General features: G+C 36.3%; 1 protein-coding gene across 1 annotated transcript in view; it reads right to left on the reverse strand.

Annotated features, from left to right (window-relative positions):
• RNF169 (ring finger protein 169) overlaps positions 1-14,551 on the reverse strand; it is a gene marked incomplete at its 3' end in the record, with an annotated part of 79,744 nt that overhangs the window by 21,713 nt on the left and 43,480 nt on the right. Inside the window, exon 3 of the mRNA XM_079707703.1 lies at positions 5,568-5,714. Coding sequence (XP_079563829.1) covers positions 5,568-5,714 — 147 coding nt within the window. The remainder of the gene's footprint in view (positions 1-5,567; positions 5,715-14,551) is intronic.

Here is a 14,551-nt window from a genome sequence, read left to right on the forward strand (position 1 = left end):
GATATCCCAAATGCAGCTCAAACTTAATATATCCAAAATCAAACTCAATATTTCTCTTCTTTAAGTCCCCCTACCAACCCAGTTAGAAGCTTCAATGTCACCCATGACTCTTTCCTTTCCTTTCTTCAAAGTCATAATAACACTGTATAGAGGTTTTGAGTACCCCAACACATCCAAATATTTTATTTCATCTACTCTTTAACCTACCCCACTAAGAAGGGATTATTACCTTTTACAGATGGCAAACTGAGGCTCAGAGTAGTTAATCTGCCTAGGATTGTAGAGTTAATAAGTAGTTAACGTTGGCACTGTGATCCAGAGCATCTGTCTCCAAACTGCCTCCACGTCATTTCTACTTTGCTCCATTCTGCTCCTCTAATGTCTTTCAGATCTAACTCTTCTCATGAATACTCATTGTCACTGTCTTTCCTTAGATTCTCATCATCTTCTGCCTTGACTACTGCAATAATCTACTTACAGGTCTTGCTCTCTCCAGCCTTTCTTCCCTCCAATCCCCTCCATATTATCAAACACACAGACAGAATCCCATCACTCCCCTGCTTAACCTTTGGTGACTTCAGGATAAAGTCTAAATACCTCAGCATGATCCAATAACCTTCAGAAACTAGATCCAATCTTCCTCCAAGTTTTTCTCCCACCAGTTCCGACACAGGGAACTCCTTGAGCTCTACTGCAATCATACTACTTTCTATTCTCCACATGTACCATCATAGTCTTTCAAAACTCCTATTCTTTTGCACATGCTCTTAGTCTCTTTGCCTAAGATTCTCCTTCCACATTCTCTGCCTATAAAATACTCACTGGCCTTTCAGAGGCATCTTAAATGTCACTTTTGCTTCCAAATACCCTTAGATCAGCTTTTTCCATCTTGCTGACACTCATTCATTTACCTTCATTTTATTTTAGAATCTCTTTTTGAGTCTTTAAATTTACATTCAAAGTTTCTTTTACGTGTGTCTTTTGCATACACATATGAGGATTTGCTCATGATTCAATACGAGTGTCTTCTTTATAGGGGGAGCAACTAATCACACTGAACTGTAGCTTCTTATTTAGGAGTCTGATTTCTGCTGTAGACAACACTCTTTGAGAGCAAGTGACCACCTTTTCTTTAAAACTTCTGATACCATTATATAGTACGTAAACAAAAAAAGTCTAATAATCTAATGATTAACCAGTTTTCTAATGATTAAATGACTATCAAAGTTAGAGTTGTAGACAGAGGCATGCAAGGCATCTTATGGCTCAGAGCACCCTGTATTCCTTAAATGCTTTGTTATTCTCTAGGTTGACAGGCACATTCATACAACAGGCTATGTTTCCAACAGCCTTTAAGAAACAGTTGAAGGATTACAATTTACAGAGAAGCTTTTCAATTCTGTAGGGTATCTATCACTCCTTAAAGAACCCTGTTGTACAAACTATTCACTGGAGAAACTTTAATAGCACTAACCCATTACAAATTTATTGGAAAGAAAGAAAAAGTTTTGACATCAACAGACTCAACAGGGGATAAATAATGACAATTTTTTTAGGTGTTTCTGAATAATCAATTCGGTACCAAATAAAAGAATGTTCAAATTCCAGCTCTATTACTTAGCTATCACTGTCACTATAGGTTAGTTGCTTTACCTTTCTGAGCCTCAGTTTCTCATCTATAAAATTAAAAATGATCTGTCTACTATGTATATTGTGATAAACCATTAAAAACACAGTGCATTAGCTCACAAGTAGTAAGTGCTCAACAAAAGATAGATTTTATTTATATCAATCTTAATACTATTAATCTTTTAAGAAAAAACTCTGGTATTATAATAGGTATATGCCAGGTTCCTTTTAATTGTTGAAAATAAATTTACATTATTATAAATAAATAATTATATAAACAGAAGGTACCCTGACCCCCAATCCCTCTATATTTCTACCCTCACAAAACCTAGAGCCATAAGATAGGAAAATATTTACCTCTCATCTTTAACTTTGGATAAAAACAAGCATATAGGACTATCGATTCCTAAAATGGAAATCTCTAAAATGATATTTTTTTAAATGTTGTGCCTAAAAAAAATTAAAAGAATGATAATACCCAGGGTTGGCAAGGGTGTAAGGAAATTAGTTTAGTACATTTGTTTACTATTGTTTAATACAAACTTTAAAGTTCAAAGTTTAATACAAACTTAATGGAGGTCAACTGAATAATAAGTACCAAAGAGTCTTAAAAAGTACACTCCCTTTGATCTGACCATTCCACTTCTAGTAATTTATAAGGAACTAATGAGACATGTGGATTTCATCACAGCAGTGGTTTAAGACAGCAAAATATCAACAGATTAATTAACTGGATAAATTCTATAGTAAAGAATAACTAGCAGACCACTAAATGATATGGGATTCTTTATTTACATGGAAAGACATCCAGGACTTATAATTTATTAAAGAAGGTTATAAAACAGTATGTATACTGGGTTACATTTTCTGAAAAGAAAAACAATATATTTTATACACACATACATACACACACACACACACACATACACACACAAACACACTTAGAAATGGAAGTCTGGAAGGATATTCACCAAAATGTTTATAGCAGTTATCTCTAGGTTATGGCATGACAAGCAATTTTTCACTTTCAACTTTATAATCTTTGGTATGACTATAACTGTTACACCAAATTGTTTTCCAACAATTTGCACTATTGTCGGTATTAACTGCACCATAACAAATCGTAATAAATTAAACATCGTGCCTATTTTATTTTCTTTCTGAACAAATAACTGTTTCTAGAATAAGCACTTTTCTTCCTCTATTTGGATTCAACTTGATAAACACGTATCAAACACTTGTGATGTGCAAGGTACTATGGGAGATTTAAAAAACAGTAAGACACATTTCCCATACTTAACCAACTTACAAATCAAGTAGAGAAACACAAACACACAAACAACCATAATGTAAGGAAGAATGAAATAAGTCCTATAAAAGTTACAAAGTGAGGAGAGGAAAGTTGAAGTGAATGGATGATGGGAGTGGAGAAAAAGTGAGGAATCCCTATAGGTTCCAGGAAGGTGACAGCTTTTGAACTGGACATGGAAAGATAAATAGCCTTTCAACAGGTAAGGTCAGTGTCATTTCAATGAGATGAAATGCAAGAGCAAGGATTCTCAGGAGGGAAAGCATAGATTATACATTTGGGGGAAAGCAAACAGCTCTGTTCCCTGGAGTTCTCGGATGTAAGCAAAAATGGAAAGATAAGCTAGAATAATACTAAGGACCTGAATGTTGGGGTGAAGAGTTCTCATTTAATTCCACAGGAAATGGGGAGCCACTGAGGTTTTTGGAGCAGGAGGGTGAAATGATCAGTCCAGCTCTAATCATAATACTCTCTCTATAAAATATAATCCTTCAGCTGGCTTTTCACTGAGACCACTTGAGCTTCTTTTCAGTCCCAATATGAACGTATCCTTGGCTAAACTAAATGAAATTATTTGTTCAACACCAAAATTTCTTAAGACATATTTAAAGTAAAATTGTAAAAGTCCTCAAAAATATAAAATATAAAAGCAAACAGAAAAAAGGTAAAATCACAAAAATCTAAAACTTAAAGTGTTCATAGATCTGATTTTATTCAATGTACAGGAAATTTTGCAAAATTGGCCATTGCCAATCAGGATTGGTACTTCCTGATTCCTTTTAAGATTAAATTTTAGGTTGATGTAATTAATTTCTACTTCAAAGGTTATAGTGGCAAAAGAAAAAATAATTAGAGCAATTTCCCATCCTTGCTATGAATTAATACTAAAGATCATTTCTTGGAGGAAACCTAGATCTGGCAAGGCCAAAAACAATAGGTTCTTTCTATCAAAAGGACTGTAGTAAAGAGTAAGCTCTCTTTGTCAAAATTGGTTTGTCCTAAAAAGAAATGTCTTTCTGGGCTGTTTTCCCTGAGGACACTAATGGACAGTCCTGTGGGGTGAAGAGGCAGAGTTTGCGGTCTTTAGAGACTACAGACAACAGTTGGGGCTATTAGTCAGAAGACATACTATCTGCACAAGACTATCATATATTTTATTCTTGCCTTCCTAGATAAACTGTATTCTCTCCAAAAAGCAGTCTTTTTCCTTTTGTAGTTCCCAATGAACAGAGCATTGAGAGTACATAAGCATTTCATATTTGTTAAACTGAATCTTTTAGAAGGTTGGAATGCAAATGGTTGTTTTTAAAAATAGTTAAATAGTAACAATTATTATTATTATAACTGGGGTAAAAAAGCCCCACATATACATTGACAGTCAGCAAATACTATCAATCCAAGAAAGCTTAAGTAATCTCAAATTCTGAAGTTCAGGAAAAATGCCTTTGCAAAGAGTAAACCTACAGCACAGAGAAATTAAGTAACCTGGCCAAAGTTGTATAATCTGTTACAATGCTGGGACCTGTTTAACAGGCAGACTTCAGGTCTAGAGACATTTTTTCCCTCTATTCTGGTATGTGGTCTATCTTTATATATAGTAAAGCTTTATTAAATCCACCTAATTAAAAATATAGCCTGAAATACTAACAAGCCTGAATTACAAAACATTTTAATAGATATGACTCTAAAGGTATGCTAAGTACATACAGCAAGTAATACAAGATGTCTAATCCAATATGAATTACTAAAGAAAAAAAAAACAATTGTAATCATCCATTTGAGCCGTAATCAGTGGATCCTCCAAAAGTGCTTTCTTGTATTAGCTAACTATACCATTTACAACATTTTCCAGTAATTTGCTTGGTAAATAAGTAATGAAAAAAAATTCAGGCAAGGGCTTCCCTGGTGGCGCAGTGGTTGGGAGTCCGCCTGCCGATGCAGGGGACACGGGTTCGTGCCCTGGTCTGGGAAGATCCCACATGCCGTGGAGCGGCTGGGCCCGTGAGCCATGGCCGCTGAGCCTGCGCGTCCAGAGCCCGTGCTCCACAACAGGAGAGGCCACAACACTGAGAGGCCCGCATATAGCAAAAAAAAAAAAAAAAAAAAAAAAAAAAAAAAAAAAAAAAAAAAAATTCAGGCAAGATTTGGCCCAATTAGAAGTATAATTAGGTTAAGTTTAAACTAAGTAATCTAATATTGAGGACCTACTTTGTAAATAGAACTGTGCTGTTTGGGGCATTATAAAGAGTAAACGGAAGTAAAATACAAACTATAAGGAAATCTAGTTGAGGATATAACACATACAGAACTCAGATGTCAAATAACAACTCATAAATCAAAATGACAATATATGTATAAAACTTACCACAAGTAGTAAACTATACTAGGTTTTTCCTCTCACTCACCTTTTTTCCCCACTGTTCCCCCTTAATCTTTCCACACAAGTCTCACTGTCCCATTCACAAATCATTTTCTCCAGCTCTTCATCTGAATGCTAAGTTCTTCACTACTCTTAAGCAGCACAGTCAATGACTGTTACTGTTCACCAACAAAGGTTTTTCAGATCCACATCACCTGGGCTAATTGCTGATTTTGAGGCAGGTGTCCATCAAAAAGGTGATCTACTTACACGCTCTAGATTTGTCTTCAGTACTAATGGCTCATCTCTTTTTTTCTGTTCATCCATTTTCCTTTTTCCCATTTCTGTATCCTCTGGTAACAGCCTGTGGATTTGATCTTCAGAGGTTTTCTCCTCTTGTAACTTTTCTTCTCTCAGCTAAAAATACAAATCACACCAAGACAGTAGTTTTAGGCAACTATAGACTTAAAAACATCTTTTACTCAGTAGTCTATCAGAACAAACAGGAAAGTTTTGAGACTATTTTCTTATTTGCTATAAAGCCCTCTTAATTTTTAAGTCTACTTTTACTTGAATTTTGCCAAACATTCCCTTCATGGCTTAAGATTTAACTGCTCTGCATTCTTAAGCAATATGAAATCACAAAGGCTAAGATAATACACATAATCAAAAAATAAGGTTTATTCACTTAGCCAAAAAAGGTGGAACCTAAAAACTTTCCTTACTCCCATAAACCAGATATAACTGCACTGGACCAGGAGAACAGCAAAGATGTAGGCCACAGAGGGCCAGAGAAGTTGGTCTAGGCAAGACAGGTCTTTGGGCCTACTGGAAACAGAAAAAATGGCTTATCACAGTTCCAACGTCCTACAATTTACGTGGATCTTGTGATCCACAGGATAGGTCAAGATACACTGTCTACAAAGAAAGTTAAGGCAGACTAACATGCTCCTCATTTGGGGGAGGTAGCATGGCATTATGAAAATAAGATGGGTTTTGGAATTTAAAACCCGGGTTCTAGTGGTTCTGTCACTTATTTAGCAGCTATATGACCTTGGGCAAATGAACCACCATATGCTCACCTACAAAACAGGATAATGCTACTTACTTTGCAGCTATTGTTGTAAGAAATAAATGAGATAATAATATAAAGTATTTACTGTAGTATCTTGCTATATACTTACAGTATATCAAGAGTTCCCTTTCCTAACCTCCCTTTATTCTCTTTTCATTGCCTGGGATTTTAATAAAATTTAAATGACAATGTATATGAAAGCAATTCTAGGCTATTAATATTTTTAATCATACTTATAAAATAAAACTAAAGAATAAGTATTTTTCATTGGTTGTCAACTGGGTTAAAAAGCAAAAACAACAATAACAATTAACAACAATAAGATTTAGTCTTATCTTTCCAATTTCCATAGGTATGATTCCAATAAGCCTGAACTAGTCTTTAACATGCTGGGTCTAATTCAAGAGGTTATGAATATGCAAAGAACACCATAAACAATGTTACATCAGGAGGAGATTCAAATGAAATAATGTACTCCCAACTCTGCCCAAGTCAAACAAGAACACAAGAGGAAGAAAGCTAATCCACAGCTAGGCAGAAAGCAAACTTGAAGTCTATGCTAACTGCCCACATGAAAGATCAATGCCTTTTAATGATCTTAGATCAATGCCTTATAATGATCTTAGATGACCACAGGCTACAAAGGGGCATTTCACTTTTAGAGGATAGAAAGGTGGAGTGGCACACACAAAAAACAGGTTTTAGCATCACATTATCATTTACTGAACAGTATGTGTCAGGTGCGGAGCTAAAGCACTGTTAAATGTTATCTTTACTTTAAAAATTAAAAAACAAAACTAAGGTTTAAAAAAACTATGGCAAATTCACAGAGCCATAGTCTTGGAGCTGGAATTCAAATCTATGTTTACCTCAGTTGTTCTCAACCAAGGATGATTTTGCCTCTCAGGATACATCTGGCAATGTCTGGAGACACTTGGCTGTCACAACTGAGGGGATAAGGTGTGTGGTGCTACTGGCATCTAGTGGGTAGAGGCCAGGAACTGCTACTAAACATCCCAAATGCATAGGATAGCCCCCCAAAATATATACATACACAGACGTTGCTATTTTTAAAAAACTAAATATTAAATTTCCTGTTTTACGTATTTTAGTGTTATTTTGTTTTGTGCTTGTGTTTACATACTATGTTCTCTGGCTTTTCTAGTGTTTTAGAATGCATCCTTTGCGCCTAATAATGTTTATGGCTGCTCTCAAAGTTTTTGACAATGAACTTGTGTGCTGTTGGCAAAACAACCTTCTCATTGCAGTGTTGAGTCTCTGCTAACACAGCATCACCTTAAAGGTAAAATTTTACAAAATTGAAAAACCCATATATACATTTAAATCTTCACATAAATCATGTTGGTGTTTTCTCTGTATTGGGTTCTGCAGATGCTTTTTTTTTTTGGTCCCTTTTGATGGTTATTTATAAGGACTTGAGAACTTGGTATCTAGGAAAGAGCTTTTATATTCAGTGAAAATGACTCAGTGTCAGAAAATAGCATATAAACTTGAATAAGAAGTATCAATAGCTGCTGTTTATTTAACTCTTCCATGTTTCGGGTATTAAGTTTATTATAGAGCTTACCTTATCATTATCATTTTATAGACACAAAAATTAACATTCAGTGGTTATTTCCTGAAGTCAGTGTTTGAATATCGAAGAGCTTAGATTTTAAAGCAAACCACTGGCTTCAAATATCACGGTTTCTCAACCTCAGCACTACTGACGTTTTGGGCTAAATAATTCTTTGTTATGGGTAGCAGGTCAGAGTCTGAGTAGAAGGCTTATTCATGAATACTTTATTGGGTAGCAGGAGTTAAGGATGGAGTAGTATAACAAGGAGAGACAGCGAGCCAATAAAAGTGGTTGGCTTGACAGTTGGCTACAGAAGACAATATGAGAAACTGTATGCAATGCAGCTCAAGACTATCAATCAGAAGTGAGAAAGGGGGAAGCATATATATATATATATATGTATATAAATAGACTCCCACTTCCTGCTGACCAAAGTTTGCTCCACTGGATGTTAAATACCCCTGACACTGGCTCATACAACTCAAGTAAGTTCTCATGGTAGGGACTGCAGCAATAACCACAAAGAAGCCCTAGAGCTAAAAGCGAGAGGCAAGCAGTAGGAGCCAAAACAAAAGAGATCTCAGCTTGTACCAAGTGAAGCCGCCCACCACTGTAAGTGGAATGCTTATTACTGCCCCCATTTTTTAAAAATTTATTGGCCACGCCCAGCAACTCACGGGATCTTAGTTCCCTGACCAAGGATGGAACCCACATCCCCTGCAGTGGAAGCGGGGAGTCCTAACTGCTGGACTGCCAGGGAAGTCCCTGCCTCCATTTTTAGATGCTAATTATTAAAGAAAAACTATTGACTTCTGTACAGTAATCTCATTCTCAGCCACACTATCAAGAGTACAATGTAATTTTTTTCCTCAAAATATCTTTACTTTCCCATCATTAATTTTTAAAAATAAATTTTTTTTTTTTTTTGGCCAGGCCACGTGGCATGCAGGATCTTAGTTCCCCGACCAGAGATCAAACCCCTGAAGTGGAAGTGCAGAGTCTTAACCACTGGACCACCAGTGAATTCCCAAAAATAAACTTTTAAAAATCAAAGCATTATACACAGTGTACAAATCATAAATGTAAAGCATGACAAATTATACAAAATAAGCACATCCATCTAACTACCACCCAGATCAAGAAACAACATATTACCAGTACCCCTTGTGCTTATTCCTCACCCCAAAGTAACCATGATCCCAGCTTCCCACACCAAAAAGAATCATTTCACCTATTTCTGAAATTTATATAAGTGGAATCTTATATATGTATTGAATCTGTCTTCCTTCAGTCAACATTCCATTTGAGATTCATCCATGTAGTTGCATGTAGTAGGTTGTTCTTTCTCATTGTTTTATAGTATTCCATTGTTTGACTACAAAACAACAATTCTATTTTTAGTGGATATTTGCATAGTTATTAATTTATAGCTATTTACAAATAAACTGTTATGAACATTCTTGAGTATGTATCCTGGTACACATACTGTTCTGTGCTGTATATTCTAAAAGAGAAGCTGTTTAGTCATAACGCACGGGTACACTGCCATAGTTTCCCCAAATTGGTTGTACAAATTACACTCCCACCCCAACCTGCAATGTAGTAGAATGACAGTTGCTCTCAACCTTGTTAACACTCAGTATTGTCTATTTTAGCCATTTCAGTGCATATATATCGATACCGTATTATGACTTCAATTTGCATTTCTCTGATGACTAAAGATCTAGAGCAGCTTTTCATGTCTTTATTGACTATTTGGAAATTCTCTTTTATGACGTGCCTATTCACATTGTTGCCCTTTCTCCTTTAAAATATTTGGGATTTTCCCTAGTAATTTGTAGGAGTTATTTATATATTTTTGAATATGAGGCAGTTTTCAAGAAAAAAAAGATACCTACAAGATACATACATACACCCACCCACACACCCACACTTTTTTCCCCTCTCACGGTAGCTTGCCTTTTTTTTTTTTTTTTTTTTTTTTGCGGTACGCGGGCCTCTCACTGTTGTGGCCTCTCCCGTTGCGGAGCACAGGCTCCGGACACGCAGGCTCAGCAGCCATGGCTCACGGGCCCAGCCGCTCCGCGGCATGTGGGATCTTCCCGGACCGGGGCACGAACCCGTGGGGATTCTCAACCACTGCGCCACCAGGGAAGCCCGCTTGCCTTTTTCACTCTCTTGTTAGTGCCTTTTAAAGACAAGATGCTCCAGGTTTTAATACAGTTTAATTTAACATTAGTGTTTTTTATATCCCATTTCAGAAATTCTCTCATGGTATCTTTAAGGAGCTTATTATTTGACCTTTCACATTTAGATCTACAATCCACTTTGAACTGATTTTTAAAAAATCAACTATGTTAAGGCATAATCTACATATGATAAAATGATCACATAGAATGCACAGCTCGATGAATTTTGACAAATGTATATATCCATGTAACTGTATCCCTAATCAAGATATAGAACATTTTTACCACCCAAAAAAGTCCCTTCAAACCCACTAGTGGGAATTCCTTGGCAGTCCAGTGGCTAGGATTCCGTGCTTTCACTGCCGAGGGCCCAGGTTCGATTCCTGTCCAGGAAACTAAGATCCCACAAGCCTTGCAGCACAGACAAAAACAAAAACAAAGACAAACGACAAAAAAAAACCCACTAAAAAAACCCCACTAGTAATCAATCTCCCACGCTACTCAGCCCTAAGCAACCCTTAATCTTATAACTATGACTACAGATTAGTTTTGCCTGTTATAAAATCATACAGCATATATTCCTCTATGTCAGGATTCATTCACAGCATATTTTTGATATTCATCCATGTTACTAAGTTTATTATATTATATTCCTTTTATGGATGAGTTATATTCCATTGTATGAATATACCACAATTTGTTTATCCATTCAAGTATTGTACATTTGGGCTGTATTCAGTTTGGGGCTGTTATAAAGCTGTTATGAACATTCATGTCTTTTTGTGAACAGATGTTTTTATTTTGCTTGTCTAAACAGCTACAAGTGGAATTGCTGGGTCAAGTAGTAAGTATATGTTTAAATTTATAAACTGCCAAAATGTTTCCCATGGAGGTTATACCATTTTACACAGTCAGCCCTCCACATCCGTGGGTTCCACCATCAGTGGATTTAACCAACCACAGATCAAAAATCAAACATCAATCTGTCTTTGGTGGAACCCATGTACACCAAACCCACAGATACCAAAGGCCAACTGTACTCTGCAATTTTATATAAGGGACTTGAGCATCCATAGATTTTGGTATCCACGGGGTTTCTGGAACCATTCCCCCACAAATACCGAGGGAGGATTATATTCCCACTAACAATGCATGAGAGTTCCAGCTTATTTACATTCTCATACTCATTTGGACAGGTGGAATTCTTAGCCTTTTAATTTTAGCTATTCCAGAGGATGTAGGGGATATCCTATATGCGATTTTAATGAGTATTTCCCTGCTGGTTAATTATGTTGAGCATCTTTTCATATGTTTAGAAGCATGTCTTCTTTTGTGAAGTGTCTACTTTCAATAAAACCTTTTATCCTATTTTTTTTAACCTTATTATTAGGTGCATGAGGTTTTTTTAAATAAGTTCTGGATAAAAGTCCACTGTTAGATACACATTTTGAGAATATCTTCTCCCAGTCTTTGCTTTGCCTATTTCTTAAATGAGTGGAGGTTTTTAACTTTAATAAAATTCAATATCATTTTTTTCTTCTGTGATTAGGAATTTTTGGGTTCTTGTCTAGTAAATCTTTGCCTACCCCAAAGTCAGTAACTTTTTATTCTGTTTTCTTCTGCATAGTTTTAGCTTTTACATTTAGTCTATGATGCATTTTGAATTAATGTTTGTATATGGTATAAAGGAGAGATCAAGATTGACTTTTACTTATTCATAGGATATTCAGTTTGCTCCAGCACTGTTGTTGAAAAGACTGTTCTTTTGCCACTGAACTACTTTTGTGCCTTTGTGAACATCAACTGACTATATATGAGTGGGTCTATTCCAGGACTATACTCTATTCCATTAATTATATGTCTTTTCCTTATGCCGACACCATAGTGTCTTGATGACTATCATTTTAAAATCTGCAAGTAAAGTCCTCCAATAATAACAGTCATTATTCACAGACAACATGATCCTCCATGTAGAAAATCCACTAGAATCTACAAAAAAGCTACTAAAACTACTAAATGAGTTTAGCACAGTTGTAGGATAAAATATCAAAATATAAAAACCAACAGTACTTTTATATACTCACAAGAATTATAACACTTACAGTAATATCCAAAAATGTGAAATACTTAAGATAAATCTGACAAAATATCTGGAAAGTGAAAACCACAAAACACTGCCAAGAGAAACTAAAGAAGACCTAAATAAATAGAAGAATACCATGTTGACGGATATGAAGACTCAATTATTGAGATGTCAGTTCTCTCCAAATTGATCTATAGCCTCAATGCAATCCCAATCAGAATGCCAGCAAGTTTTTTTGTAGAAACTGGCAAGCCAATACTAAAATTCAGATGGATATACAGAGAACCAAGAAGCCAAAATAACTTTGCAAAAGAACAAAATTGGAGGATTAATACTAACGGATTTCAAGACTTATTATAAAGCTACAATAATCAAAACAGCATGGTATTGGTGTGAAAATAAACAAACAGATCAATGGTACAGATACAATACAGAGTTTAGAAATAAACCCATAGATATATGGGTAACTAATTTTTCACAAAGGTGCAAAAGGCAATCCAATGGAGAAAGGATAGTCTTTTCAACAAATGGTGCCAGAATAACTGGGAAATCCATACGCACACCATATATAAAAATTAACTCAAAATGGATCACAGACCTACATGTAAAGCCTAAAACTCTAAAATGTCTGGAAGAAAACATAGGAGAAAATCTTCGTGACTTTGGGCTGGGAAAATTCTTGGATATAACACCAAAAGCAAAATCCACGAAGGAAAAAAAAAGTATAAACTGTATTTTTTTTAATAAATAAATTTATTTATTTATTTATTTTTGGCTGCTTTGGTTCTTTGTTGCTGTGAGCAGCTTTCTCTAGTTGCAGCAAGCGGGGGCTACTTTCGTTGTGGTGTGCGGGCTTCTATTGCAGTGGCTTCTCTCGTTGCAGAGCATGGGCTCTAGGCGCACAGGCTTCAGGAGTTGTGGCACGTGGGCTCTAGAATGCAGGCTCAGTAGTTGTGGCCCATGGGCTTAACTGCTCTGCGGCATGTGGGATCTTCCCAGACCAGGCCTCGAACCTGTGTCCCCTACATTGACAGGTGGATTCTTTTTTTTTTTTTTTTTTGGTATGCGGGCCTCTCACTGTTGTGGCCTCTCCCGTTACAGAGCACAGGCTCCGGACGCGCAGGCTCAGCGGCCATGGCTCACGGGCCCAGCCGCTCCACGGCATATGGGATCTTCCCGAACCGGGACACGAAACCGTGTCCCCTGCATTGGCAGGCGGACTCTCAATCACTGCGCCACCAGGGAAGCCCGACAGGCGGATTCTTAACCACTGCGCCACCAGGGAAGCCGTAAACTGTATTTTTTGAAAGTTAAAAACTTCTACCCATCAAAAGGCTCTAAGAAAATGAAAAGACTGACACACACTGGGAGAAGAATATTTGCAAAGCATATACCTGTTAAGACTTGTATCTGAAGATCTTTCAAAATTCAACAGCAAGAAAATACAAATAAACACATGAAAAGATGCTCAACATCACTGGTCATCAGGGAAATACAAATTAAAAACCACAGTGAGATACCACTACACACCAGTTAGAATTGCTAAAATTAAAAAGACTCACCACAGCAAACGTGGACAAAGATTGAGAGAAACCAGAACTTTCATACTCTACTGGTAGGAATTAAAATGGTAAAACCACTTTGGAAAAGTTTGGCAGTTTCTTAAAAAAGGACACACACCTACCATATGATCCAGCCATCTCATGCCTAAGTATTTACCTAAGAGAAAAAAAAGTTTATTCTATACAGACTTGCATGTGAATGTTCACAGTAGCTTTATTTGTAATAGCCAAGAACTGGAAACAACCCAAATGTCTATTAACAGGCAAATAGATAAACAAATTGTGACATATCCATACAATGAAATAGTACTCTGCAATAAAAAAGAATAAACTATTGATACATGTAATAAGTGAATGAATCTCAAACTAATTATGCTGAGTAAAAAAGCCAAATAGAAAAGCATAAACAACTTATGCCAAAAAGAACAAACAGGTTAATTGGACTTCATCAAAATTAAAAACTTTTGTTCAAAGGACACTATCAAAAAAGTGAAAAGACAACCTATAGAGTGGGAGAAAATATTTGCAAATCATGTATCTGATAAGGATTTAATATTCAGAATACATAAAAAACTCTTACAACTCAACAACCAAAAGACAAACAACCCAATTCAAAACTAAGCAAAAGACTTGAAGAGACAATTTCTCCAAAGAAGAGATATAGCTTCCCTGGTGGCGCAGTGGTTGAGAGTCCGCCTGCCGATGCAGGGGACACGGGTTCGTGCCCCGGTCCGGGAAGATCCCACATGCCGCGGAGCGGCTGGGC

This window comes from Hyperoodon ampullatus (genome assembly GCF_949752795.1).
Source record: "Hyperoodon ampullatus genome assembly, chromosome: 7".
In the NCBI taxonomy this organism is placed as follows: Eukaryota; Metazoa; Chordata; class Mammalia; order Artiodactyla; family Ziphiidae; genus Hyperoodon; species Hyperoodon ampullatus.